The 25,761-nt window shown below is 36.9% G+C and overlaps 1 protein-coding gene across 1 annotated transcript in view; it reads right to left on the minus strand.

The window, feature by feature from the left end:
• The window catches only part of KIF24 (kinesin family member 24), a 94,210-nt gene that overhangs the window by 64,685 nt on the left and 3,764 nt on the right, over nt 1-25,761 (minus strand). Inside the window, exon 2 of the mRNA XM_037851303.1 lies at nt 3,087-3,725. Coding sequence (XP_037707231.1) covers nt 3,087-3,709 — 623 coding nt within the window. The 5' untranslated portion in view covers nt 3,710-3,725. The remainder of the gene's footprint in view (nt 1-3,086; nt 3,726-25,761) is intronic.

A 25,761-nucleotide genomic window follows, 5' to 3' on the forward strand; every position in this document is an offset into this window, starting at 1 on the left:
GGAAAGTTATCATATTTCTGTATATATGTTATATTTCACAATAAAAAATGTTTAAAAAAAAAAGTCCCTGGTTTTAATGCCCAATCTTCCCCAGAAGAAATAAACAGAATATCTAATATGTGAAGAGTTAAAACAGTTGGAATTAGGTCTATTCAAGATCTTAAATAAATCAGGGCAACCAGTTTTCTAAATTACTTAGACTTATGAAAATTTTGATTCTAGTAATTCATGTTGAACTTTTGAAATATCTGAAAAGTAAAAATCTGATTTGAGGTAGAGTTGGAATGCTCTTTGGTTAGGATGACTCCCTAACCACAAGCCTTAAGTTGGTGAGGGGGTTTCTCAGGGTTCTGAAACCCTGACTCCTATTTGGGGTTTGGATGAGAAGATAAAATTAAAGATTATATAGGGAGAAATGTGCTTTCTTACCCCCATTTCTCTGAAACATAATAAAAAATGGGAAAATCAAAACAATAATGATATAAAAGGTAGGAAAACCTAATTCAACAGCCCTTGCTCTAGGCTTTGTCATGAATGAACCTCTATAAGAGCGCTTATCTCATCAGATGGCAATCATTTGTTTACTGTCTTCCCACTCACCCTACCCTCTAAGATTCTAACAGCCTCCAGATATCCTAATTATCTTCATATCCCTAGCATCTAGAATAGGGCCTAGCAGAGATGATACTTAAAATCTGCCAAATAAATGAAATGGCAACATTTAAATGAAAATATCCATTATTTCCTTGATAACGTTAAATTATGCAAAGCAGTATCTTTATTCTAATTATAAATAATTTCAGTGTAGATTTTTATGTATTGTTCAATAAAAGACTACTATTCAAGAAAATACCTGACCTTTCACCACTGAGTTAATCAATAGGACAGCAAGAATCCTGGCTTTGACAGTCATGGTGCAATCTAGTCCTCTCATAATTAAAAAAAGATAAATGTACTATATACTAAACCAAACTGGGGTGGGGCGGGGGGCAGAAATACTCTAAAATTCACTCTCTATTTCAAGTTACTAAAGGTACTTTAACCTTTAAAACTGGGTCTTCTGTTTTTTGAGAATAAAAGACCTGCTTATGAGAGCTTCTGAAACCTTAGCCAATATAAGATCAGCTGTAAATATTTTGTCTTAAGGAATGAACAGCCTTTTTTTTTTTTTTTAAGAAAATATGGCTTAAGAATGTCTTTTGTTTTCCTATAACTCACATCTATTATTTTTTAAATAACAAAATAAGCAGTACATATTATTTTTAAAAGAACATATTTTTTGTTATACCATTAAGTCAGCGTTAGGGATTACTTGATATTTCACATCTTGGGGATCTTACTTCAAATTCTAACTTGGAGCACGAAGTGAAAATAATTTATTGTCACCCTGACTCTCAAAACTTTAAACTCCACAGAAAGTATCTTATTCTTTGTATTCACTAAAAACATGTGTTCTTCCAAGGCTGGAATTGTAGAAAGCACCCAAAATCAGGATCATATTTCAGTGTGTGCAGGTAAGCTAACTGCCCAAAGACCTACTTAATTCAACTATACTTTCTTTGTTTTTAACTAAGCTTTAAGTCCTCTTGTTGGTTTAAGTGAATTTGATAGCCTTAAAAAGTCCTGTGCCAAAGGAAGAGATGCTTATTTAGTGGAAAATCTGTATTTCCTGTAGCACGCTATATAATTTAACTTATATGGTCAGTTTATTCAAACACCATAATTACATGGTTGGTTTGTACAGGTTAGCATGAACCCCCAGTACATCCCAGAGTAATTTGGGCAGAGAATAAAAATGTATTTGCAAAGACCCCTTGAGAGATTGGGGAAAAATTAGAAATATTAAACTTCCCCACCTGGGGAATTCCTAATATTCTTGCAAGCATTAGGGACTACTATTGTAGTAGGCCAAGCCCTCAATCTTGGGGCTTGCCCTTATGAAGCTTGTTACTACAAAGGAGAGGCTAAACCTACTTATAATTATGCCTAAGAGTCACCCCCAGAGAACCTTTTCTGTTGCTCAGATGTGGCCTCTCTCTCTAAGCCAACACTGCAGGTAAGCTCACTGCCCTCCCTCCTATGTGGGACTTGACTCCCTGGGGTGTAAATCTCCCTGACAATGTGGACATGACTCCCGGGGATGAATCTGGACCTGGAATTGAGGGTTTGAGAAAGCCTTCTTGACCAAAAAGGGGAAGAGAAATGAAACTAAAATTTCAATGGCTGAGAGATTTCAAATGGAGTCAAGAGGTCATTCTGGAGGTTATTCTTATGCATTTTATAGATATCCATTTTTAGTAATTAGTGTATTAGAATAGCTAGAAGGAAATACTTGAAACTGTTGAACTGCAATCCAGTATCCTTAATTCTTGAAAACTATTGTATAACTATATAGCTTATATGGTGTGACTGAGTGTGAAAACATTGTGGTTCACACCCCCTTTATCCAGTGAATGAACAGATGAGTAGAAAAATGGGGACAAAAAGTAAATGAATAATGGGGAGGGGAGGGGAATGAGATGTTTTGGGTGTTGTTTCGTACTTTTATTTTTATTCTTATTTTCAACTTTATTTCTTGGAGTAATGAAAATGTTCAAAAAATTGATTGAGGTAATGAATGCACAACTACAGAAAGATACTGTGAACCATGGATTATACACTTTGGATGACTGCATGGTATGTGAATATATCTCAATAAAATTGCATTTAAAAAAAAGCCCTCTGGATTTTGTAACTTTTTTTTCCATTACATAAAGTCAGTTAACTATTTTACTTTCATGAATGCACTGTAATAAATAATAGGAATAAATAGGTCTGCCTAATCTTAGCATATCCTGGGCATGTAGCAGCTGCATGATGTACATGAACAGTATCATCTTCCTTCCATTTGGAAAGTCCCAATTCCTAATTAATTTTTTTCATCAAAATATTTTTATGAAGCTGTTCACTATCATTTCTATATATTCATTTACTGTAAATAAGGAGTAGCTGCTCTCCTCTGGTCATGAAGGAGAGGCCTGCCCTTGCCTAAGGCTACCCACCATAATCTATCCCTCCCCCCGAAACGGATAAAAACAAACAATTACCTGATACAAGAATGAGGGATTCCATAGTTATATGCTGAAACATGACAGACTCTTTGAACAATGGGAATATCACAATCTCCCAGTATTGGAGAAAAGTAATTTGATGAAAAGAGTGAGGTATTCATTTCTGTTTGCACAAAGGAAGAAGCAGCTGTGGCACTGAGAATTCTTGTTTTTGTCTGGTACTGGGAATCATCTGGTAGCATGTTCTCCCGTACTTTTAGGTAACAGGACTTCTGTTCATTTGCAGAGATATCTGTTAAATTGCAGATTTCAAACCCATCTTTTCTGGCAGTTCTGTCTTGGTTGTCAACAGGAGAATCAAAATGCAGCTGCCTGCGAGGACCTGATCTGGATTCCCGAGGCTTCATATACAGACTGCTTGTCTGAAGAAGATGCTCTGGGCTACAAACTGCTTTCTCTTCTTCTTGCATAATCTTAATGATTTTGATAAGTTGGAAGAGACGCTTGCGGTCATTCATGTCATGGACTCCCAATTTGGAATAGTCCTTCATTGTAACCTTGGCTAATTCATCTATTTTCTGAAGGCCAAAGGCAGTAAAATGGGGATAATACTGTGCAAGTTCAGCTTCACAAAGACATTCATACAACCAAGATGCCATTTTTGGGAATAAGTTTCTATAAATTCCAAAGAAAGAAAAAATTATTCATTGAAATGTAATATATGGAATACAATTATTCCTTTAAAAATGAAAACTACAAAACAAACATGCAAAAAATCTGTTTTATCACATCAAGTTTTCAATAAATATATTTTTCTTCTTAAATGATTGATTAAACAGCATAGCGTATGAGCAAAGATGCTTTGTACAACATATGAAGAATTTGTCAAAAAAGATCTTTTTTGTTCATCTGTTTAATAAAAAAAAGAGACCTTCAATTTTATATGTACATGGGAATAAACACACACACAAAGTCACTTACTTATTTCTAAACAGTTCCTTCCGATCTTGCAATGTCTACTTAACACATGCCACAAACTCCTGAAAACTTGCTCCCAACCACTGATTGTAACAAGACTAATTTTAGATGTTCAACTTAATGTCAAGGCATGTCACACAACTGTTTCCCATGATTAATGAACAAAGGCTTTCAGAATGGAAAGCAGAATTAAATAGCAGGCCATTGAGGATTATAAACTAAAATACCTCAGCATTTGGATCTGCTGAGTACTGGCAAAAGTTAGTTGAATAAAGAGGTAAAAACTCAATGCAGAATCTACACAATTTAGGATTTTATATCGTTCTAAAAAGTGGTTGTAGAATTACAATTCATATTACAGAATATGAATAAAAGAATTCACCTAGGAAATTAATACTATGGTCAAGATTTTAAATGAAATGTACATGGCAGTATTAAGTGTTCAAAGGAGCATAATGTATACAATCTACACTCAAGTGTTCAGAAAATGGATTGATAGCTAGATAGATGGAAAGATGGATAGATGGATTGATAGACTGATACAGCAAATATGACAAAAAGTTAAAATTGGTAGATCTGGGTAACTGAGGAAATAGGGGTATGTTGGAGATCTCTGTATGGGGTTTGTAATATTTTCTTTAACTGTCCTGAAAGTCTGAAACTATTTCAAAGTAAGTTTTAAAAAAAAGATTTTAAATGGTTTATGTTAAAATGCTTACACCAAGATATTTAACACCAAGATATTTAATTAAATACTAACAAATGATGTGGTAATAACATAAAATCCTGTTTTTTTTCATTAAAGCCAGGGACCTGAGGATTTCTCCATACCACTGTTTACCTAGTTCAAGTTCATGAGAATATTCAAATGCAGGTAAACTAATTTTCTTCTTTAAAATTGTTTTGTAAATTAAAACTTTTCAACTTCAATTATTTCTAGGTGAAGTTTTTCTGTTTTTCATCTTATTTTTTCTCTATTCTAGGAAAAACAGAGAAAGAGTTCAGGGTAGGGTAATAAAGATGATTAAAGGACCTTGTATAATTAACTTTGGAGGAAATACCATTTAGGCTAAAGAAAAGGCCAAAGGGGCTGAGTAAGACATCCTAAACATATTCTGCTCTTTTCCATTTGTGATAGATAAAAAAAAAAAAAAAAAAAAAGACCCCCAATTCTTTGCAGGTACTTTGATCAAGAGGGAGTCTATTTCTCCTTCCCTTGAATCCAGGCTGGACTTGTGATTTGTTTGGCCAATAGAATGTGGTGGTAGTGACACTGTTTGATTTCTATGCCTAGGCCTCAAGGGTCCTTGCAGCTTCTATTGTGGTTCTCTTGGAACTCTCTGCTGCCTTGTAAGGCCAGCCAATGGCCATGACCAAAGCTAGACAAGAGAGAGGCCATGTTAGACATCCAGCCCCAGCAGAGCCCCAACATGAGTGACTGCAGTCATATGAGTGACCTGAGATGAGACCAGGAGAACTACCTAGCTAAGTCCAGACCCAATATCTGACTCACAAAGTCGTAAGTAAATGAAATGACATTTGATTTAAGCCACTGGTTTTTGTTTTTTGTCTTTTGGTTTTTAATTAGAGAACATACAGATTTATAGAAAATCCAAGCAGAAAGTACAGAACTCCCAAATACCACACCTCCCTCTCACACACACAAGCCACTAAGTTTTGAGTTAGTTTGCTACACAGAAGTAGATAATGGTAATACCACTTGTGGGCCTTTTTAATTGCTGGTATCTCTGCCTGAAATGTTCCCAACTCTCCGTGCCTACTAAAATGAGTTAGGCCCGTTCTATCAAGATAGCTCAAGAGGTTTCCCCTCCATGAAGCCTTCTCTCATCTCTTAGCCTCTTCTATCATTTCACCACCAAACACCCTATGCAGCAGCTAAACCAGGCCACCAATTCTTTTGATACCATTTCTTCTACCTGGAACAGTATCTTTCACAGGAAAGACCTTTATATTTTTTTTCTGTGAGGAGTGCCCTAGCAGGGAATAATTGATCTTTCCTCTGTGTTTCAGTAATAATAATAGCAGCTGGTATTTACTGAGCACTTATTTTGTACCAGGCACTGTTTTAAGCACTCCAAACAATCCTATGTAGAAGAAATGGTATCAAAGGGATTGGTGGCCTAGTTTAGCTGCTGCATAGGGTGTTTGGTGGTGAAATGGTAGAAGAGGCTGAGAGATGAGAGAAGGCTTCATGGAGGGGAAACCTCTTGAGCTATCTTGAAAGAATGGGCCTAACTCATTTTAGTAGGCACGGAGAGTTGGGAACATTTCAGGCAGAGATACCAGCAATTAAAAAGGCCCACAAGTGGTATTACCATTATCTACTTCTGTGTAGCAAACTAACTAGTTAGGTAAGGATGTGGTCTTCAGCAAGTCATTTATTTAACATCTCTAGAACTCATGTTTCTCAACTGTAGTTTCCTAGGGTTAGGATGCAACGAAAAAATACTTGCAAAACTCTCAGCACAATGCCTGCTACACACTCAGTACATACTTAGTATATGTAATTATGATGGTTAATTTCATGTGTCGACTTGGATAGGTTACAGCATCCAGTTGTTTGGTCAAGCAAGCACTTGGTGTGATTGTTACTGTGAGGGTTATTTTTTAGATGGTTTTAAATCATTAGTCAGTTGATTGCATGTGTGGCTGATTACATCTAGAATCAACAAAGGAGACTGCCTTCAGCAATGAGACGAGGCTCCTCATCCAATCAGTCAAGTCCTTAAAGCCAGGACTGAGAATTTTCGCAGTCAAAAAGAATTTCTATCTCTACTTCAGCCAGCCAGCTTTTCCTGGGGAATTCAGCATCACCATCAAGTTCCCAGTCAGTGGCTGCCCTAGAGAATTCAGACTTGCTAATCTCCACAGTTGCCTGAGCCAATTCCTATAATAAATCTCTTAATATTTAATATATATATCTCTGGCTGATTCCGTTTCTCTGGAGAACCCTGATACAATAGTCATTACTATTATTAGTTATTACTATTATTAGTTATTAGTTATTACTACTGCCATCCTTATTTCTGCTCTTTACCACCCCAGCACAGAAACTAAAACAGAATAAGCCCTCAATGATTTGGTTTAAGTTATTTTTTAAGTAATGTCTTAGCAGCTATATTCTGTCCTTGGCTCAGCCTAACGCAGGGGAACAGGTTGTAAGAATTGTGCGGTCTTCTCAATTTCCACAGCTGTACAAGATCTTGTATTTCCCAAACCCACCTACATACCAAACATTTCCTAATCCAACTCTGATGACCGTGGTCCCCAATGCAACCCTCAGCTAGTACTTGCAGGACTAACATATTCATCTTTGCAAGGCCTGGATAACCCATAATATCATGGAAGGGGAGAATCCCAGAGATAGCAATAATCTGGATTTGAGGATTAAAACAGCCACCAGCACTCTTCTACACAAGTTGGCAGCATACCACCTTTCTGATCCCTACAGTTAGCCTACACTCTTTTGTTTTAAAAGTAGGTACACTTCTCTGTACCAGATTCCATTACAAAGGTCCACCCTTCCTTTTCTTTTGGGGTAAACATCAAAATTACCCAAGGAGGTTTAAAAAACAGATACCAGAGCCCTATCCCAGACCCATAGGAAAAAAACAAAACTAAACAAGAAACCCACCCATGTTTTGGGGGGAAAGGAAGACATAAGAACTTTAAAAAAGTTCCCCAGGTGATTATGATATATATTCCATTGATCATTATCTATCAAAATTACAAATGCATATGCACTGACCCAGCAATTCCTCTTCCAGGAATTTACCCTACAGTTATGTGCAGAAGTCCAAAATAACATATGTACAAAACTACTCATTGCAGCACTGTTGATAATAGCAAGAGAATGGAATAAGGATTGGTTAAATTATGGTACATCTATCAAATGGAATTATACTACGAAGCAATTACAAAGAATAAAGTAAGCCCTCCAATATACTGTTACATGAATAAAGCAAGGTACAGAATAGTTTGTATAGTAAGGTACCATTTATTAGAGAGAGCGGAAAAAAAAGGAGACAAGAGAAAGAGAGGGAGGGAGGGTGGGGGAAGAGAGAAATACTGGATCTATAATTTGCTTATCAGGCAAATTGTGCATCAGGATACACAAGAAATGTATTAATATTGGTCCCTGCGGGGACAGAAACTGGGTGATGGAGGGCAAGTGTGGGAAGAATACTTTTCATTGTATACCAATAAATGCTAGTGGTTATTATTACCTCTCCCAGTGTCATTCCTATTCACTGCTGTCTGCATCACCCAGCACAGGGCCAGAACATTTACTTATCAAAAAAAAAATTTTTTTTAATTCCATTTATCTTATTTACCCTTCCCTAAGATAATTATTACTATTTTGGTTTTTCCCTCTAGTCCTTTTGTAATGCATTTTTTACACTGTGAATAACAGTATACTCATAACTCTACTTTTCATTTAACATAAGCATTTTCCCACACTGTTTGTGACAGCCATTAAAAACAATCCACACTGAATATCCTTGCTCTTAGGAAACATAATGCAATCATTAAGTATTCAAGGAGCATGATGTATGCAACCTCCTCTCAAATATTTAGAATAGACAGATAGATAGGCAACAGACAGATAAATCTGGGTGTGTTGGGAGGAGGATAGAATGGCGTTCTCTGCATAAATTTTGGATTATTTTTGCAACTGTCAAGTTTGAAACTATTTCAAAATAAAAAGCTAAACACAACAATCCATATAAAATAAATAATGTTTGTGGAATAGATGAATTACCCCAAGGAGATGTGGTTTTTCTCTTCAAACTGCTATAATGTTTTGGATGTAAAACTGATAAGAGTATTTATTACATACATGTTCACATTTTTTAATTCTTTATTTATTGCCAGCTTTGTTCCAGAGAGGATGTAAGGTGGCTCTGCCTTGTCCTGTAGTGTGTAATATTCTTAAAGACAAAAACAATACAATCTCATTCAGCCTAGTACTGAGCTAGATAGGTGTGTAACAAGTATTTCTTGAATGAACAGAATCCCCTTAGACAAGTCAAAGGGATGAAATGATCCATCATTTCTACTTTTTTTACCCAAGGCGACCAAGTGATCAAAAGATTACATGAAGCCTGCTTACATGACTATGGAGACCTTTTTTCTGAGTTTCTTAACTGTCTACAAATCTCATCACCCAAAGTAATGGAGACATCAGGGCCCTTACAACCTAAAAGAGCCTAATACAAACAATGTCTTTACCAACTTAAACCTGAATACCTCAGATATATAGTTCCAGGAAACAGTTTACATAACAAGGCTAATTCCATTATTTCAGCAGGTAGTCCAATTATACTACTTTGATGATCTAATTAAAATTTATTGAGTTCTATTTCATGCCAAGCACTATAGTAGGTGCTTTATGTAAACTATTTTATTTAACCTGGTTAAACCAGAATTCCATCTAAAAAACTGTTGGAGTAGACTCCTAAAGTAAAGACAGTGTTTATCTATTGGCTGTCATTTTAGATTGACAATTTCAATGTAAGTTACTCTTAAATTAAATCTTCATGCTTTATCCAAATTATATTACTGGGTATATTTTTCAGTGGGTAGAGGAGAATGGGAGCAAAGGATCACTTTAAGAATACTTTCCCCAGCACCTAGAAACTTGGTTATATAATTAGGGAGAACAAGCAAGTTCAAGGCTGGTGGTCTGTTAACAGGATAAATAAATGAATAAATGTGTCAGTCATCTCAGCTGTAAATTATAGAAGTTACCCTAACAAAAGTTATAACCTACATATAGCAACAAGTCTCCCCTGGGGTAGAGGTGGGGGGACTAAACTAAACTAAAATCATTTTTCTCCTTCTACAAAATTTAGGTATGATTAGATTCAAGTTGCCAAAATGTCACCTCCAACCTGAAATGAACTTTATTTTATCTGTACCCCAGGATTTTGCTCTAGCTTTTCTCAAGCAGGCTTACCAGGAGAACGACCCTTTTCCAAACACCTACCCATATCCTGCGTTGTTCAAACATGTGCTTTTACTTTTATTCACAGTTTTCTTTGTAGCTATTTATTTTTAAAATATAGGTTAGCTATGATAAAATATTGACATGTCAGCTTCATCAGTGAATTTAGAAGTTAATTAATGCTAAAGCATCAGTATAACACATCCTAGATGTCCAATAAACATAGATCCTTAAAACTACCACTGCCACCAAACACATTCTTATTCTGTAGGGAGGGAGACTGAACAGCACAGAGAGCAAAACATCCATATGATTTCTTTTTTTTCTATTTTCAATATGTTAAATAAGGTTTTTATTTTAAATATCTGTCAGTAGATCACCAAAGTTAAAAAAAAAAAAAATTAGTTCAGCAGATTATTGGATTAGGAGGCAAATGATCCAGGATCCAGTCAGGCTCTGCTAAGAACCAGTTATGATACACGGTCCAATTACTTAACGTCTCTGGGTCTCAGCTTCTTCAAGCTTAAATGTGGGATAATAATTTCTACAGGTTTTGAAAGTAAAATTTGGTATGTTGAAGTCCTCAACAAATGTGTTATTATTTGATTATGAATTTGCAAAAGACATTCTGTATAGCACCTAATTACCTAGCATAAAAAGGCAGAAGGATTCACTCACAGCATTTAAAAATACTTTTATTATAAAAATTATGAACATCACAAAAATAAATAAAATTGTACCATAAACCCCCACATATCTATCCCCAGTTTCTTCAGGTATCAAAATTTGCCACTCTTGCTTCCTCTATCCTTTCTTTCCTTTGCTGTAGTATTTTAAACAAATTCCAGATGTCATTTCATTCCTAAATTCATTTCTAAGAAATATGGATATTTTCTTATATAACCATCAAGCCATTATTATATCTAATAAAGTTAAAAACAATTCTTGGATATCTTCTCATACCTGGTAGGCAATCTAATTTCAACAAAAATATCTTTAAATATATTTGTCTAAATATCTTTTTCAAAAATATCTTTATGTTCAAATCAGAATCCAAAGTCCACACATTTGGTTGTTATGTCACTTAAGACTTTTTTTTTTTTAAACAGGGCAGTGCCCCATCCTCTCCTACTACCTCCCCCTTCCCCCACCCTCCAACCCCACCCCATTCCATTGACTTGTTTCAGAAACCAAGTATATTTCAAGTATGGGACATATTTATTTATACTAAAACATCATTCATCATTTATTTGAAATTCAAATTTAACTAGGAGTCCTGGTAAGGATGTAAATGGTGTTCCTCACATAAAGGTAATAGGATACAATAACCACTTAGAAGCAGAACAATCAGCCAAACAGAATGCAGGGTAAAATATTTGAAATATTTAGGAAATTTGTCTGATTTCAAATGCCCTCTACCACTACTCGTCTACAAAGATTCAGATAACAATGACAAATGAGTAAAGGAAGAGTGAAGTTGAGGTTGATGACTGTTGACTTTGTTTAGTGTTTGAGTATTCATATTATGTTAGCTATAACTTTACAGGACAATAAAAAGAAAAACAAACAACAAACAACAACAAAACAAACAAACAAAAAAAAAACTTTACAGGACAACCAAGAGCAAAGAAGGCATATTACATAGCATTTGTGCTGTTCATCTCCCCTCCTAGACCCATGGCAAATAATGCATCAATTTCAACGTTCTTTCTCATTAAGCCCTTGAAACAGCCTTTGAATCCTTGTTTTTGTGAGTGTACAATACTGTACAATTCCATGAGTTTTGACAGTAGTTCACACCTGTGAAACCACCACCACACTCACCTATGCCTGTGAAATTACCATCACAATCAAGATACAGAACATTCCATCAACCACAGAAGATTTCTCATGACTGTCTGCATTCAATCTTTCCCTCTGCCCCAAGTCCTAGGCAACAATCTGCTTTCTGACATTATATATTAGTTTGTATTTTCTACAATTTTATTTAAATGAAACGATACAATATATTCTCTTTGTATCTGGCTTCCTTCATTCAGCACAATGATTTTCAGATTTATTAATGATGCATGTATCACCCCCTCATTTTACCGAGGTAAAAGATCCAGAATGAATCAGAAGGTTGCCCAAGGCAATACAGTTCTTGAGTGACAGTTCCAAGATTAGAACTTAGGTCTTCTCATAGATGGTCCCATGTTCTTTCCACTATTCCATGCTGCCTACTTCAAAAGTAATTACAAAAGCAGCCCAGTTACCAGTCCCCTCCAACCCCCGACAGATCCAGTACCCACTCTGCTCAGAAGACTGGTTGCCTCCTGCACATCTGTGTATCAGAATGGAATTTCTCATGGCTGTCACCACCAGGCAAATGCCCTGCAAATCAGTGAAATCCAGAGAAGGCCACATGGGCAGGTTTTTATACGCAGGGCCCACTCACATCCAATGCCACAAAAATGCAGAGAGTTCCCTTTTATGACAAGCCCAGACACAGCCAGGTCTCAGCTGCTGGGGTAACATTCAGAAATAGGTCTTGAAGGAAATCCCTCAGTTGGCAGATATTCAAACTTTCTTATCCTGGAGGCAGAGAAAATCAACTGGAAGAGGAATACAGTGCAACTTTATACACAATTAAAGTTTATTCACGTTCCAGGATGTGGATAAGATACAACATTTTAACATGCTCTTTCAAACTCTCCACTCAGCTACGCAAACTACATAGCTCTACCAACCTAAATTGCCTGAAACCGAACTTGGAGTCAGCATGATGCCAGTCAGTTACCTGGATAACCTTGGACAAAGTCACTGAGTTTCTCTGAGTTCTATTTCCTTCTCTCAGAGACTGTTGTAAGGATAAAAGAAAACACTTAAATAAAATTAATTTGAAACCTTAAAACACTCCTCAAGGATGGGGCTATTCGATGCTATCATTCAGCACCGGATATTCAGGGCTTAGCACTAAGCATGGCATGTAGGAAGTATTTGTTGCTTGACTTATTAGAAACAAATAGATACACTAACTTATCAAAGACTTTTAACATTATTAAAAGATGGTTTTTATTATTGGACTGAGGAAAAGCTGGATATACAGCACAGAAACAAAGGGTAAATGATTAGAGATTCTGAAGTGGATATATCATACTTGCAAAATATACTACTTTCAATTATTGATACTGTGTGTAGGTTTCTACTAACAAAACTATTTCAACAACAATTTTCAAAGTATTTTTCTATCCTTCACTGGCATAAATAGGTGACATCAATGCCTGATTACTATATATAATATGGAGATATCAGATGATGCTACATATCAAAAGACAAACACACACTTGATTCAAATATAAGTCGTGTGTGTGTGTGTGTGTGTGTGTGTGTATGTGTGTGTGTATATGCGCGCGTGCGCGGTCCTGGTCTTAAACAATTCTTTTAATCAGCTTTGCTGAGGTATAATTTATATACAATAAGCTGTACTGATTTTTAAGTGTTACAATTCTACATGTTTTAACCACCACCTCAATCAAAATACAATCAAACCAGTCCCATCATTCACCTCTAAAAGTTCCTAATGCCCTCCAGCTCCTGCCCCAGGCAATCACTGACCTTTGTCACTTCAGATAAGTTTGTGTTTTCTAGAATTTCACATAAAATTTCACATAGAATTTCACATAAAAGAAATCATATATAATATATAGAGAGGGATTTTTCCACTATGTTGTGCAACTTTTCTTTCTTAAGACTTTGGAGAAAGTTAAAATGATTATACTGTTTTTAATAACTCTTCCTTCACTGACCTAAATGACATCTGGTAATGGGAAGAAGTTTCTTAAAACTTAAATCAGCCTAATTTTTTTAAGTCAAGCTGAGGAAAAAAAGGAATTGCTGAAACAAATACAGTCAATGACTCTTTATAAAAAATTTGTTTGAAGCAATCCCTAGTATATAGGAAACAACACAATAATTAATAACATGAACCCAGAAGCATGCATTATAATTTTAAAAAACATGAAGAAAATATCAGAATCTATTGTTGCTCTGATGGAGATGTACAACTAGGTGAATGTTGTTCTCATGTCTGCTAACACAACATCCATTCTGCAGCCCATGAATCAAGGAGAAATTTCAACTTTCAAGTCTTATTAAGAAATATATTTTGCAAAGCAACCATAAATAGTGATTCCTCTGATGGATCCAGACAAAGTCAATTGAAAACCTTTTGGAAAGGATTCATCATTCTAGATGCCATTAAGAACATTCATGATTCATGGGAGGAGGTCAAAATATCAACATTCACAGGAGTTTGGAAGAAGTTGATGCCAACCCTCATGGATGACTTTGAGGGGTTCAAGATTTCAGTGGAGGGGGGAGGGGCAAGATGGAAGACTGGTGAGCTGTATGTTTTAGTTACTCCTCCAGGAAAGTAGGTAGAAAGCCAGGAACTGCGTGGACTGGACACCACAGAGCAATCTGACTTTGGGCATACTTCATACAACACTCATGAAAACGTGGAACTGCTGAGATCAGCAAAATCTGTAAGTTTTTGCGGCCAGGGGACCCGCGCCCCTCCCTGCCAGGCTCAGTCCCGGGGGAGGAGGAGCTGTCAGCTCCGGGAAGGAGAAGGGAGAACTGCAGTGGCAGCCCTTATCGGAAACTCATTCTACAGATTCAAACTCCAACCATAGATAGACTGAGACCAGACACCAGAGAATCTGAGAGCAGCCAGCCCAGCAGAGAGGAGACAGGCATAGAAAAAAAACAACACGAAAAACTCCAAAATAAAAGCGGAGGATTTTTGGAGTTCTGGTGAACATAGAAAGGGGAAGGGCCCTGAGGCTCATATGCAAATCCCGAAGAAAAGCTGATCTCTCTGCCCTGTGGACCTTTCCTTAATGGCCCTGGTTGCTTTGTCTCTTAGCATTTCAATAATAGATCTCTGAGGAGGGCCCGTTTTTTTTTTTGTTTTGTTTTTTTTTTTTAATCCTTTTTTCTTTTTCTAAAACAATTACTCTAAGAAGCCCAATACAGAAAGCTTCAAAGACTTGCTATTTGGGCAGGTCAAGTCAAGAGCAGAACTAGGAGAGCTCAGAGACAAAACGCAATAATCCAGTGGCTGAGAAAATTCACTAAACACCACAACTTCCCAAGAAAAGGGGGGTGTCCGCTCACAGCCATCATCCTGGTGGACAGGAAACACTCCTGCCCATCGCCAGCCCCATAGCCCAGAACTGCCCCAGACAACCCAGTGTGACGGAAGTGCTTCAGATAACAGGCACACACCACAAAACTGGGCGTGGACATTAGCCTTCCCTGCAACCTCAGCTGATTGTCCCAGAGTTGGGAAGGTAGAGCAGTGTGAATTAACAAAGCCCCATTCAGCCATCATTTCAGCAGACTGGGAGCCTCCCTACACAGCCCAGCAGCCCAGAACTGCCCTGGGGGGACGGCACTCACCTGTGACATAGCACAGTCATCCCTCAACAGAGGACCCGGGGTGCACGGCCTGGAAGAGGGGCCCACTTGCAAGTCTCAGGAGCCATACGCCAATACCAACGACTTGTGGGTCAGTGGCAGAGACAAACTGTGGCAGGACTGAATTGAAGGATTAGACTATTGCAGCAGCTTTAAAACTCTAGGATCATCAGGGAGATTTGATTGTTAGAGCCACCCCCCCCTCCCTGACTGCCCAGAAACACGCCCCATATACAGAGCAGGCAACACCAACTACACACGCAAGCTTGGTACACCAACTGGACCCCACAAGACTCACTCCCCCACTCACCAAAAAGGCTAAGCAGGGGAGAACTGGCTTGTGGAGAACAGGTGGCTCGTGGACGCCACCTGCTGGTTAGTTAGAGAAAGTGTACTCCACGAAGCTGTAGATCTGATAAATTAGAGATAAGGACTTCAATAGGTCTACAAATCCTAAAAGAACCCTATCAAGTTCAGCAAATGCCACGAGGCCAAAAACAACAGAAAATTATAAAGCATATGAAAAAACCAGACGATATGGATAACCCAAGCCCAAGCACCCAAATCAAAAGACCAGAAGAGACACAGCACCTAGAGCAGCTACTCAAAGAACTAAAGATGAACAATGAGACCATAGTACGGGAGATAAAGGAAATCAAGAAGACCCTAGAAGAGCATAAAGAAGACATTGCAAGACTAAATAAAAAAATGGATGATCTTATGGAAATTAAAGAAACTGTTGACCAAATTAAAAAGATTCTGGACACTCATAGTACAAGACTAGAGGAAGTTGAACAACGAATCAGTGACCTCGAAGATGACAGAATGGAAAATGAAAGCATAAAAGAAAGAATGGGGAAAAAAATTGAAAAAATCGAAATGGACCTCAGGGATATGATAGATAATATGAAACGTCCAAATATAAGACTCATTGGTGTCCCAGAAGGGGAAGAAAAGGGTAAAGGTCTAGGAAGAGTATTCAAAGAAATTGTTGGCGAAAACTTCCCAAATCTTCTAAACAACATAAATACACAAATCATAAATGCTCAGCGAACTCCAAATAGAATAAATCCAAATAAACCCACTCCGAGACATATACTGATCACACTATCAAACACAGAAGAGAAGGAGCAAGTTCTGAAAGCAGCAAGAAAAAACAATTCACCACATACAAAGGAAACAGCATAAGACTAAGTAGTGACTACTCAGCAGCCACCATGGAGGCGAGAAGGCAGTGGCACGATATATTTAAAATTCTGAGTGAGAAAAATTTCCAGCCAAGAATACTTTAACCAGCAAAGCTCTCCTTCAAATTTGAGGGAGAGCTTAAATTTTTCACAGACAAACAAATGCTGAGAGACTTTGCTAACAAGAGACCTGCCCTACTGGAGATACTCAAGGGAGCCCTACAGACAGAGAAACAAAGAAAGGACAGAGAGACTTGGAGAAAGGTTCAGTACTAAAGAGATTCGGTATGGGTACAATAAAGGATATTAATAGACAGAGGGGAAAAGTATGACAAACATAAACCAAAGGATAAGATGGCTGATTCAAGAAATGCCTTCACGGTCATAACGTTGAATGTAAATGGATTAAACTCCCCAATTAAAAGATATAGATTCGCAGAATGGATAAAAAAAAATGAACCATCAATATGTTGCATACAAGAGACTCATCTTAGACACAGGGACACAAAGAAACTGAAAGTGAAAGGATGGAAAAAAATATTTCATGCAAGCTACAGCCAAAAGAAAGCAGGTGTAGCAATATTAATCTCAGATAAAATAGACTTCAAATGCAGGGATGTTTTGAGAGACAAAGAAGGCCACTACGTACTAATAAAAGGGGCAATTCAGCAAGAAGAAATAACAATCGTAAATGTCTATGCACCCAACCAAGGTGCCACAAAATACATGAGAGAAACACTGGCAAAACTAAAGGAAGCAATTGATGTTTCCACAATAATTGTGGAAGACTTCAACACATCACTCTGTCCTATAGATAGATCAACCAGACAGAAGACCAATAAGGAAATTGAAAACCTAAACAATCTGATAAATGAATTAGATTTAACAGACATATACAGGACATTACATCCCAAAGCACCAGGATACACATACTTTTCTAGTGCTCATGGAACTTTCTCCAGAATAGATCATATGCTGGGACATAAAACAAGCCTCAATAAATTTAAAAAGATTGAAATTATTCAAAGCACATTCTCTGACCACAATGGAATACAATTAGAAGTCAATAACCATCAGAGACTTAGAAAATTCACAAATACCTGGAGGTTAAACAACACACTCCTAAACAATCAGTGGGTTAAAGAAGAAATAGCAAGAGAAATTGCTAAATATATAGAGACGAACGAAAATGAGAACACAACATACCAAAACCTATGGGATGCAGCAAAAGCAGTGCTAAGGGGGAAATTTTTTTTTTTTAATTTAATTTAATTTTATTTTTTTTAATCATTTTATTGAGATATATTCACATACCACGCAGTCATACAAAACAAATCGTACTTTCGATTGTTTACAGTACCATTACATAGTTGTACATTCATCACCTAAATCAATCCCTGACACCTTCATTAGCACACACACAAAAATAACAAGAATAATAATTAGAGTGAAAAAGAGCAATTGAAGTAAAAAAGAACACTGGGTACCTTTGTCTGTTTGTTTCCTTCCCCTATTTTTCTACTCATCCATCCATAAACTAGACAAAGTGGAGTGTGGTTAAGGGGGAAATTTATAGCACTAAACGCATATATTAAAAAGGAAGAAAGAGCCAAAATCAAAGAACTAATGGATCAACTGAAGAAGCTAGAAAATGAACAGCAAACCAATCCTAAACCAAGTAGAAGAAAAGAAATAACAAGGATTAAAGCAGAAACAAATGACATAGAGAACAAAAAAACAACAGAGAGGATAAATATCACCAAAAGTTGGTTCTTTGAGATCAACAAGATTGACAAGCCCCTAGCTAGACTGACAAAATCAAAAAGAGAGAAGACCCATATAAACAAAATAATGAATGAAAAAGGTGACATAACTGCAGATCCTGAAGAAATTAAAAAAATTATAAGAGGATACTATGAACAACTGTATGGCAACAAACTGGATAATGTAGAGGAAATGGACAATTTCCTGGAATCATATGAACAACCTAGACTGACCAGAGAAGAAACAGAAGACCTCAACCAACCCATCACAAGCAAAGAGATCCAATCAGTCATCAAAAATCTTCCCACAAATAAATGCCCAGGGCCAGATGGCTTCACAGGGGAATTCTACCAAACTTTCCAGAAAGAACTGACACCAATCTTACTCAAACTCTTTCAAAACATTGAAGAAAATGGAACACTACCTAACTCATTTTATGAAGCTAACATCAATCTAATACCAAAACCAGGCAAAGATGTTACAAAAAAAGGAAAACTACCGGCCAATCTCCCTAATGAATATAGATGCAAAAATCCTCAACAAAATACTTGCAAATCGAATCCAAAGACACATTAAAAAAATCATACACCATGACCAAGTGGGGTTTATTCCAGGCATGCAAGGATGGTTCAACATAAGAAAATCAATCAATGTATTACAACACATTAACAAGTCAAAAGGGAAAAATCAATTGATCATCTCAACAGATGCTGAAAAAGCATTTGACAAAATCCAACATCCCTTTTTGATAAAAACACTTCAAAAGGTAGGAATTGAAGGAAACTTCCTCAACATGATAAAGAGCATATATGAAAAACCCACAGCCAGCATAGTACTCAATGGAGAGAGACTGAAAGCCTTCCCTCTAAGATCAGGAACAAGACAAAGATGCCCGCTATCACCACTGTTATTCAACATTGTGCTGGAAGTGCTAGCCAGGGCAATCCGGCAAGACAAAGAAATAAAAGGCATCCAAATTGGAAAAGAAGAAGTAAAACTGTCATTGTTTGCAGATGATATGATCTTATATCTAGAAAACCCTGAGAAATCGACGATACAGCTACTAGAGCTAATAAACAAATTTAGCAAAGTAGCGGGATACAAGGTTAATGCACATAAGTCAGTAATGTTTCTATATGCTAGAAATGAACGAACTGAAGAGACACTCAAGAAAAAGATACCATTTTCAATAGCAACTAAAAAAATCAAGTACCTAGGAATAAACTTAACCAAAGATGTAAAAGACCTATACAAAGAAAACTACATAACTCTACTAAAAGAAATAGAAGGGGACCTTAAAAGATGGAAACATATTCCATGTTCATGGACAGGAAGACTAAATGTCATTAAGATGTCAATTCTACCCAAACTCATCTACAGATTCAATGCAATCCCAATCAAAATCCCAACAACCTACTTTGCAGACTTGGAAAAGCTAGTTATCAAATTTATTTGGAAAGGGAAGATGCCTCGAATTGCTAAAGACACTCTAAAAAAGAAAAACGAAGTGGGAGGACTTACACTCCCTGACTTTGAAGCTTATTATAAAGCCACAGTTACCAAAACAGCATGGTACTGGCACAAAGACAGACATATAGATCAATGGAATCAAATTGAGAATTCAGAGATAGACCCTCAATCTATGGCCGACTGATCTTTGATAAGGCCCCCAAAGTCACTGAACTGAGTCATAATGGTCTTTTCAACAAATGGGGCTGGGAGAGTTGGATATCCATATCCAAAAGAATGAAAGAGGACCCCTACCTCACCCCCTACACAAAAATTAACTCAAAATGGACCAAAGATCTCAATATAAAAGAAAGTACCATAAAACTCCCAGAAGATAATGTAGGAAAACATCTTCAAGACCTTGTATTAGGCGGCCACTTCCTAGACTTTACACCCAAAGCACAAGCAACAAAAGAGAAAATACATAAATGGGAACTCCTCAAGCTTAGAAGTTTCTGCACCTCAAAGGAATTTCTCAAAAAGGTAAAGAGGCAGCCAACTCAATGGGAAAAAATTTTTGGAAACCATATATCTGACAAAAGACTGATATCTTGCATATATAAAGAAATCCTACAACTCAATGACAATAGTATAGTCGGCCCAATTATAAAATGGGCAAAAGATATGAAAAGACAGTTCTCTGAAGAGGAAATACAAATGGCCAAGAAACACATGAAAAAATGTTCAGCTTCACTAGCTATTAGAGAGATGCAAATTAAGACCACAATGAGATACCATCTAACACCGGTTAGAATGGCTGCCATTAAACAAACAGGAAACTACAAATGCTGGAGGGGATGTGGAGAAATTGGAACTCTTATTCACTGTTGGTGGGACTGTATAATGGTTCAGCCACTCTGGAAGTCAGTCTGGCAGTTCCTTAGATATAGAGTTACCATTCGACCCAGCGATTGCACTTCTCGGTATATACCCGGAAGACCGGAAAGCAGTGACACGAACAGATATCTGCACGCCAATGTTCATAGCAGCATTATTCACAATTGCCAAAAGATGGAAACAACCCAAATGTCCTTCAACAGATGAGTGGATAAATAAAATGTGGTATATACACACGATGGAATACTACGCGGCAGTAAGAAGGAACGATCTCGTGAAACATATGACAACATGGATGCACCTTGAAGACATAATGCTAAGCGAAATAAGCCAGGCACAAAAAGAGAAATATTATATGCTACCACTAATGTGAACTTTGAAAAATATAAAACAAATGGCTTATAATGTAGAATGTAGGGGAACTAGCAATAGAGAGCAATTAAGGAAGGGGGAACAATAATCCAAGAAGAACAGATAAGCTCTTTAACGTTCTGGGGATGCCCAGGAATGACTATGGTCTGTTAATTTCTGATGGATATAGTAGGAGCAAGTTCACAGAAATGTTGCTATATTAGGTAACTTTCTTGGGGTAAAGTAGGAACATGTTGGAAGTTAAGCAGTTATCTTAGGTTAGTTGTCTTTTTCTTACTCCCTTATTATGGTCTCTTTAAAATGTTCTTTTATTGTATGTTTGTTTTCTTTTTAACTTTTTTTTCATACAGTTGATTTAAAAAAGAAGGGAAAGTTAAAAAAAAAAAACAAGGAAAAATAAAAGATGCAGTGCCCCTTTGAGGAGCCTGTGGAGAAGGCAGGGGTATTCGCCTACCCCACCTTCATGTTTGCTAACATGACCACAGACATAGGGGACTGGTGGTTTGATGGGTTGAGCCCTCTACCACAGGTTTTACCCTTGGGAAGACGGTTGCTGCAAAGGAGAGGCTAGGCCTCCCTATGGTTGTGCCTAAGAGCCTCCTCCCAAATGCCTCTTTGTTGCTCAGATGTGGCCCTGTCTCTCTAGCTAAGCCAACTTGAAAGGTGAAATCACTGCCCTCCCCACTACGTGGGATCAGACACCCAGGGGAGTGAATCTCCCTGGCAAAGTGGAATATGACTCCCGGAGAGGAATGTAGACCTGGCATCGTGGGACGGAGAACATCTTCTTGACCAAAAGGGGGATGTGAAAGGAAATGAAATAAGCTTCAGTGGCAGAGAGAGTCCAAAAGGAGCCGAGAGGTCACTCTGGTGGGCACTCTTACGCACACTTTAGACAACCCTTTTTAGGTTCTAAAGAATTGGGGTAGCTGGTGGTGGATACCTGAAACTATCAAACTACAACCCAGAACCCATGAATCTCGAAGACAGCTGTATAAAAATGTAGCTTATGAGGGGTGACAAGGGGATTGGGAAAGCCATAAGGACCACACTCCACTTTGTCTAGTTTATGGATGGATGAGTAGAAAAATAGGGGAAGGAAACAAACAGACAAAGGTACCCAGTGTTCTTTTTTACTTCAATTGCTCTTTTTCACTCTAATTATTATTCTTGTTATTCTTGTGTGTGTGCTAATGAAGGTGTCAGGGATTGATTTGGGTGATGAATGTACAACTATGTAATGGTACTGTGAACAATCGAAAGTACGATTTGTTTTGTATGACTGCGTGGTATATGAATATATCTCAATAAAATGAAGATTAAAAAAAAAAAAGATTTCAGTGGAGAAAGTAACTGCAGATGTGGTGAAAACAACAAAAGAACTAGAATTAGAAGTGGAGCCTGAAGATGTGTCTGAATTGCTGCAATCTTATGACAAAACTTGAACGGATGAGGAGTTGCTTCTTACGGATGAGCAAAGAAAATGGTTTCTTGAGACAGAATCTACTCTTGGTGAAGTGTTGTGAACATTGTTGAAATGAACAGCAAAGTATTTAGAAAGAGTACACAAATTTAGTCAATAAAGCAGTGGCAGGGTTTGAGAGGATTGACTCCAATTTTGAAAGAAGTTCTACTGCAGGTAAAATGCTATCAAATAGTATCACATGCTAAAGAGATGTCTTTCATGAAACGAAAAGTCAGTTGATGCCACAAACTTCACTGTGGTCTTCTTTTAATAAATAGCCACAGCTGCCTCAACCTTCAGCAACCACTATCCTGATCAGTCAGCAGCTGGCAACACTGAGGCAAGACCCTCCACCAGCAAGAAGACTACAACTTGCTGAAGGCTTAGATGATGGTTAGCATTTTTTAGCAATAAAGTATTTTTAAATTAAGGCATGTATATTGGTTTTTTAGGCATAATGCTATTGCATACTTAACAGACTACACTACAGTGTAAGCATAACTTTTATAGGCACTAAGAAACTAAAAAAAATTTGTGTGACTTGCTTTATTATGGTGGTCTGGAACCAAATTGACAATACTTCTGAGATATACCTGCATCAGAGAAAGGGTTCTTAACGAATTGGCAGAGAGCATATGCTTAGCACAAGAAAAAAAAGGGGCAGTGAAGCAGAAGGTTGTCTCTACCAAGGGAAAAAAAGGCAGGCAAGAAGAGAATATAATACACTAGAGAAGACAAAGAGTGTGGAGACTTTCCAGGATAAAGGAACATGGGGCTAAATCAGTAATACTTTGAAAAACAGTGTGGCATCATTTTAGGAAGTTGACCCTTCATATATCATAAAATCAGCAACTCTATTCCTTAGTAATATACCCTAGAAAAACTCTTGAACATGGCCTTCAGGAGATAAATATAAGAATGTTCATGGCAGCACAGTTCATGAGAGCAAAAAAACTGAAAATAACCTGAATGTCCGTTGACCAGAGAAGAGATAAATAAGTTATGGTATAGTCACACAATGAAATAGTATACTGTAGTGAAAAAAGAACAAACTACAGTTTCACTCAACAATTTATCAAATCTCAAACATCATGAGTGAGAAAAGTCCCAGAAAACTATGTTCATTTTTATGAAGCTCAAAAGCAAGCATATCTAAACAATGTATTATTTAGACATCTAAATTTAGGATAGAAATTACCTCTGAGAGGAAAGCAGCAGTTAGGGAGATTATATGCCAAATATGGGGTATTTATTCATTTTGTATTATGCTTTATAACTTACATATGTTTCACACATATTCTTGGGTAGGCACCACATTATATTTTGATAAGATAAAGGAAAAAAAAGAGTCCCACAGCTATCCAGATCAATAGAGATAATCTAGTCTATAGCTTGCAAACTGACAGTAGTATAGAATATACTTGGCCCATGAAGGATTCTCTTCATCCCTTGCAGTTTGATTTGCACTACTTAAATTTTGAGTTAGTTTTAATAATTAAAGTTCAGGAGATCTCACCTTAAAAATATCCAGTTCCTGCATTTCTTAAAAATTAAAAGATATAGTAACATTGGGTCCACCATAAGATAAGGCAACAATAGACCAAAACTGAGTAGTGGCTGACCCCTTTAGAAGAGCATATACCTCCTATACACCATGGTCCCTACTGCTCCTGGTTCCTTTAAAACCAACCAACTTTATTCATTTACATTAACTGATTAGTCCAGGGAATATTTGAATTTGAGACCCAGGATCTGGTCCAACAGTCTCCTTTTATGCAGTAACTAAGGCTTGAGATAATTAAGTGACTTGCCCAAGGTCACATGACTTTGGCAAGTTAAATGTCAGTGGCCTTTTAAAACATTTTCCTGTTCTCCACTCTCTACTTAGTCAATTTTGTAAGTTTCAAATGAATATACCGTTCCTGAAAATGAGGGACTACATAGGAAGGTCAGCATGCATTAGTGTTTTCTTCAAAATGGTCCATACAGGAAATTCAAAGGTGAAATGAAAATTTTATTTCATTATTGTAGAGATAGCATGAAAACACAAGGACTTATAGCTTCTGCTTCCCAAGAAATAATTCTTCATTTGAGTTCCACTAAACTATTTCAATGATCACTTTCAAATATATATATAACATCTTCATTCAGATAATTCATATTCCATACAATTCAACCATTTAAAGTGTACTATTCAATGGCTTTTAGCATGTTCACAGAGTTGTGCAACCATCAGCACAATCACTTTTAGAACATTTTCATCACTTCGAAAAGAAACCCCATACCCATTAGCAATCACTCCCCATTTTCCCCAACCCACCCACCCTAGGCAACTAGTAATAATGATCACTATTTAAGATGTCACTAATAAAGTCACTGGGCTCTTTGTACTGCCTGAAGGATTTTTGTTTTTCTTTTCAAAATGAAAAAGCTAACCATTAGAAACTGATATAATAATACAAACCCAACATTCTCTATCAATTTTCATTAAAATGTTTCTGTACCCCATATTAGGCATAAGATACCTAACTACGAATACAAGAAATTCAGTATTATCAGTGGAAGATTAAAAGGTGAATAATATAGTATACAAAGAATTTTTTTTACCACAAGGGAATTAGTTATTTCAAACTCTAGGGATTATTCTAACTATAGACTACTGATCTCGACAGAAGACAACTGCTTACACCAACAGCTGCAAAGGGATGAGACTATATGATAATGGAATTCCTAAGGCTAGATGTGGATTTTGGGATACCAATCATGTGAGCTATACCCAAAAGTGGTTTGCAAGAGATAGTTTCTTTTTGTAATTGAAAAAAAAAAATTGTTTCAAGTTTGTTTACAATTAAAGAAGCTAATGCTCTGTAATTATTCCAATTCCCTCCAAGAGCCCCACAAATATTGAAGTTTGGTGAAAAGCAATGGAGCAATTACCTAAAAATAAACATATAAAATTGTTGAACCCAGATATTGTAAAGCAGTGCAAGTATTACTCTAAATATAGAGGTTTTATTCTGAAAGAATCCCTAGGAACAGGTGGTAACCAATGTTGGGTTTAAACTCAGTGCTTTATTTTAAAAATCAAGGTCTAATCCAAATACAGGAAGATTTTGGCCGCTTTGTAGTCATAAAATACTTTCAACCAAAATATCTTGGGTTTAATTG

Source organism: Choloepus didactylus, chromosome 10, assembly GCF_015220235.1.
Source record: "Choloepus didactylus isolate mChoDid1 chromosome 10, mChoDid1.pri, whole genome shotgun sequence".
Classification (NCBI taxonomy): Eukaryota; Metazoa; Chordata; class Mammalia; order Pilosa; family Megalonychidae; genus Choloepus; species Choloepus didactylus.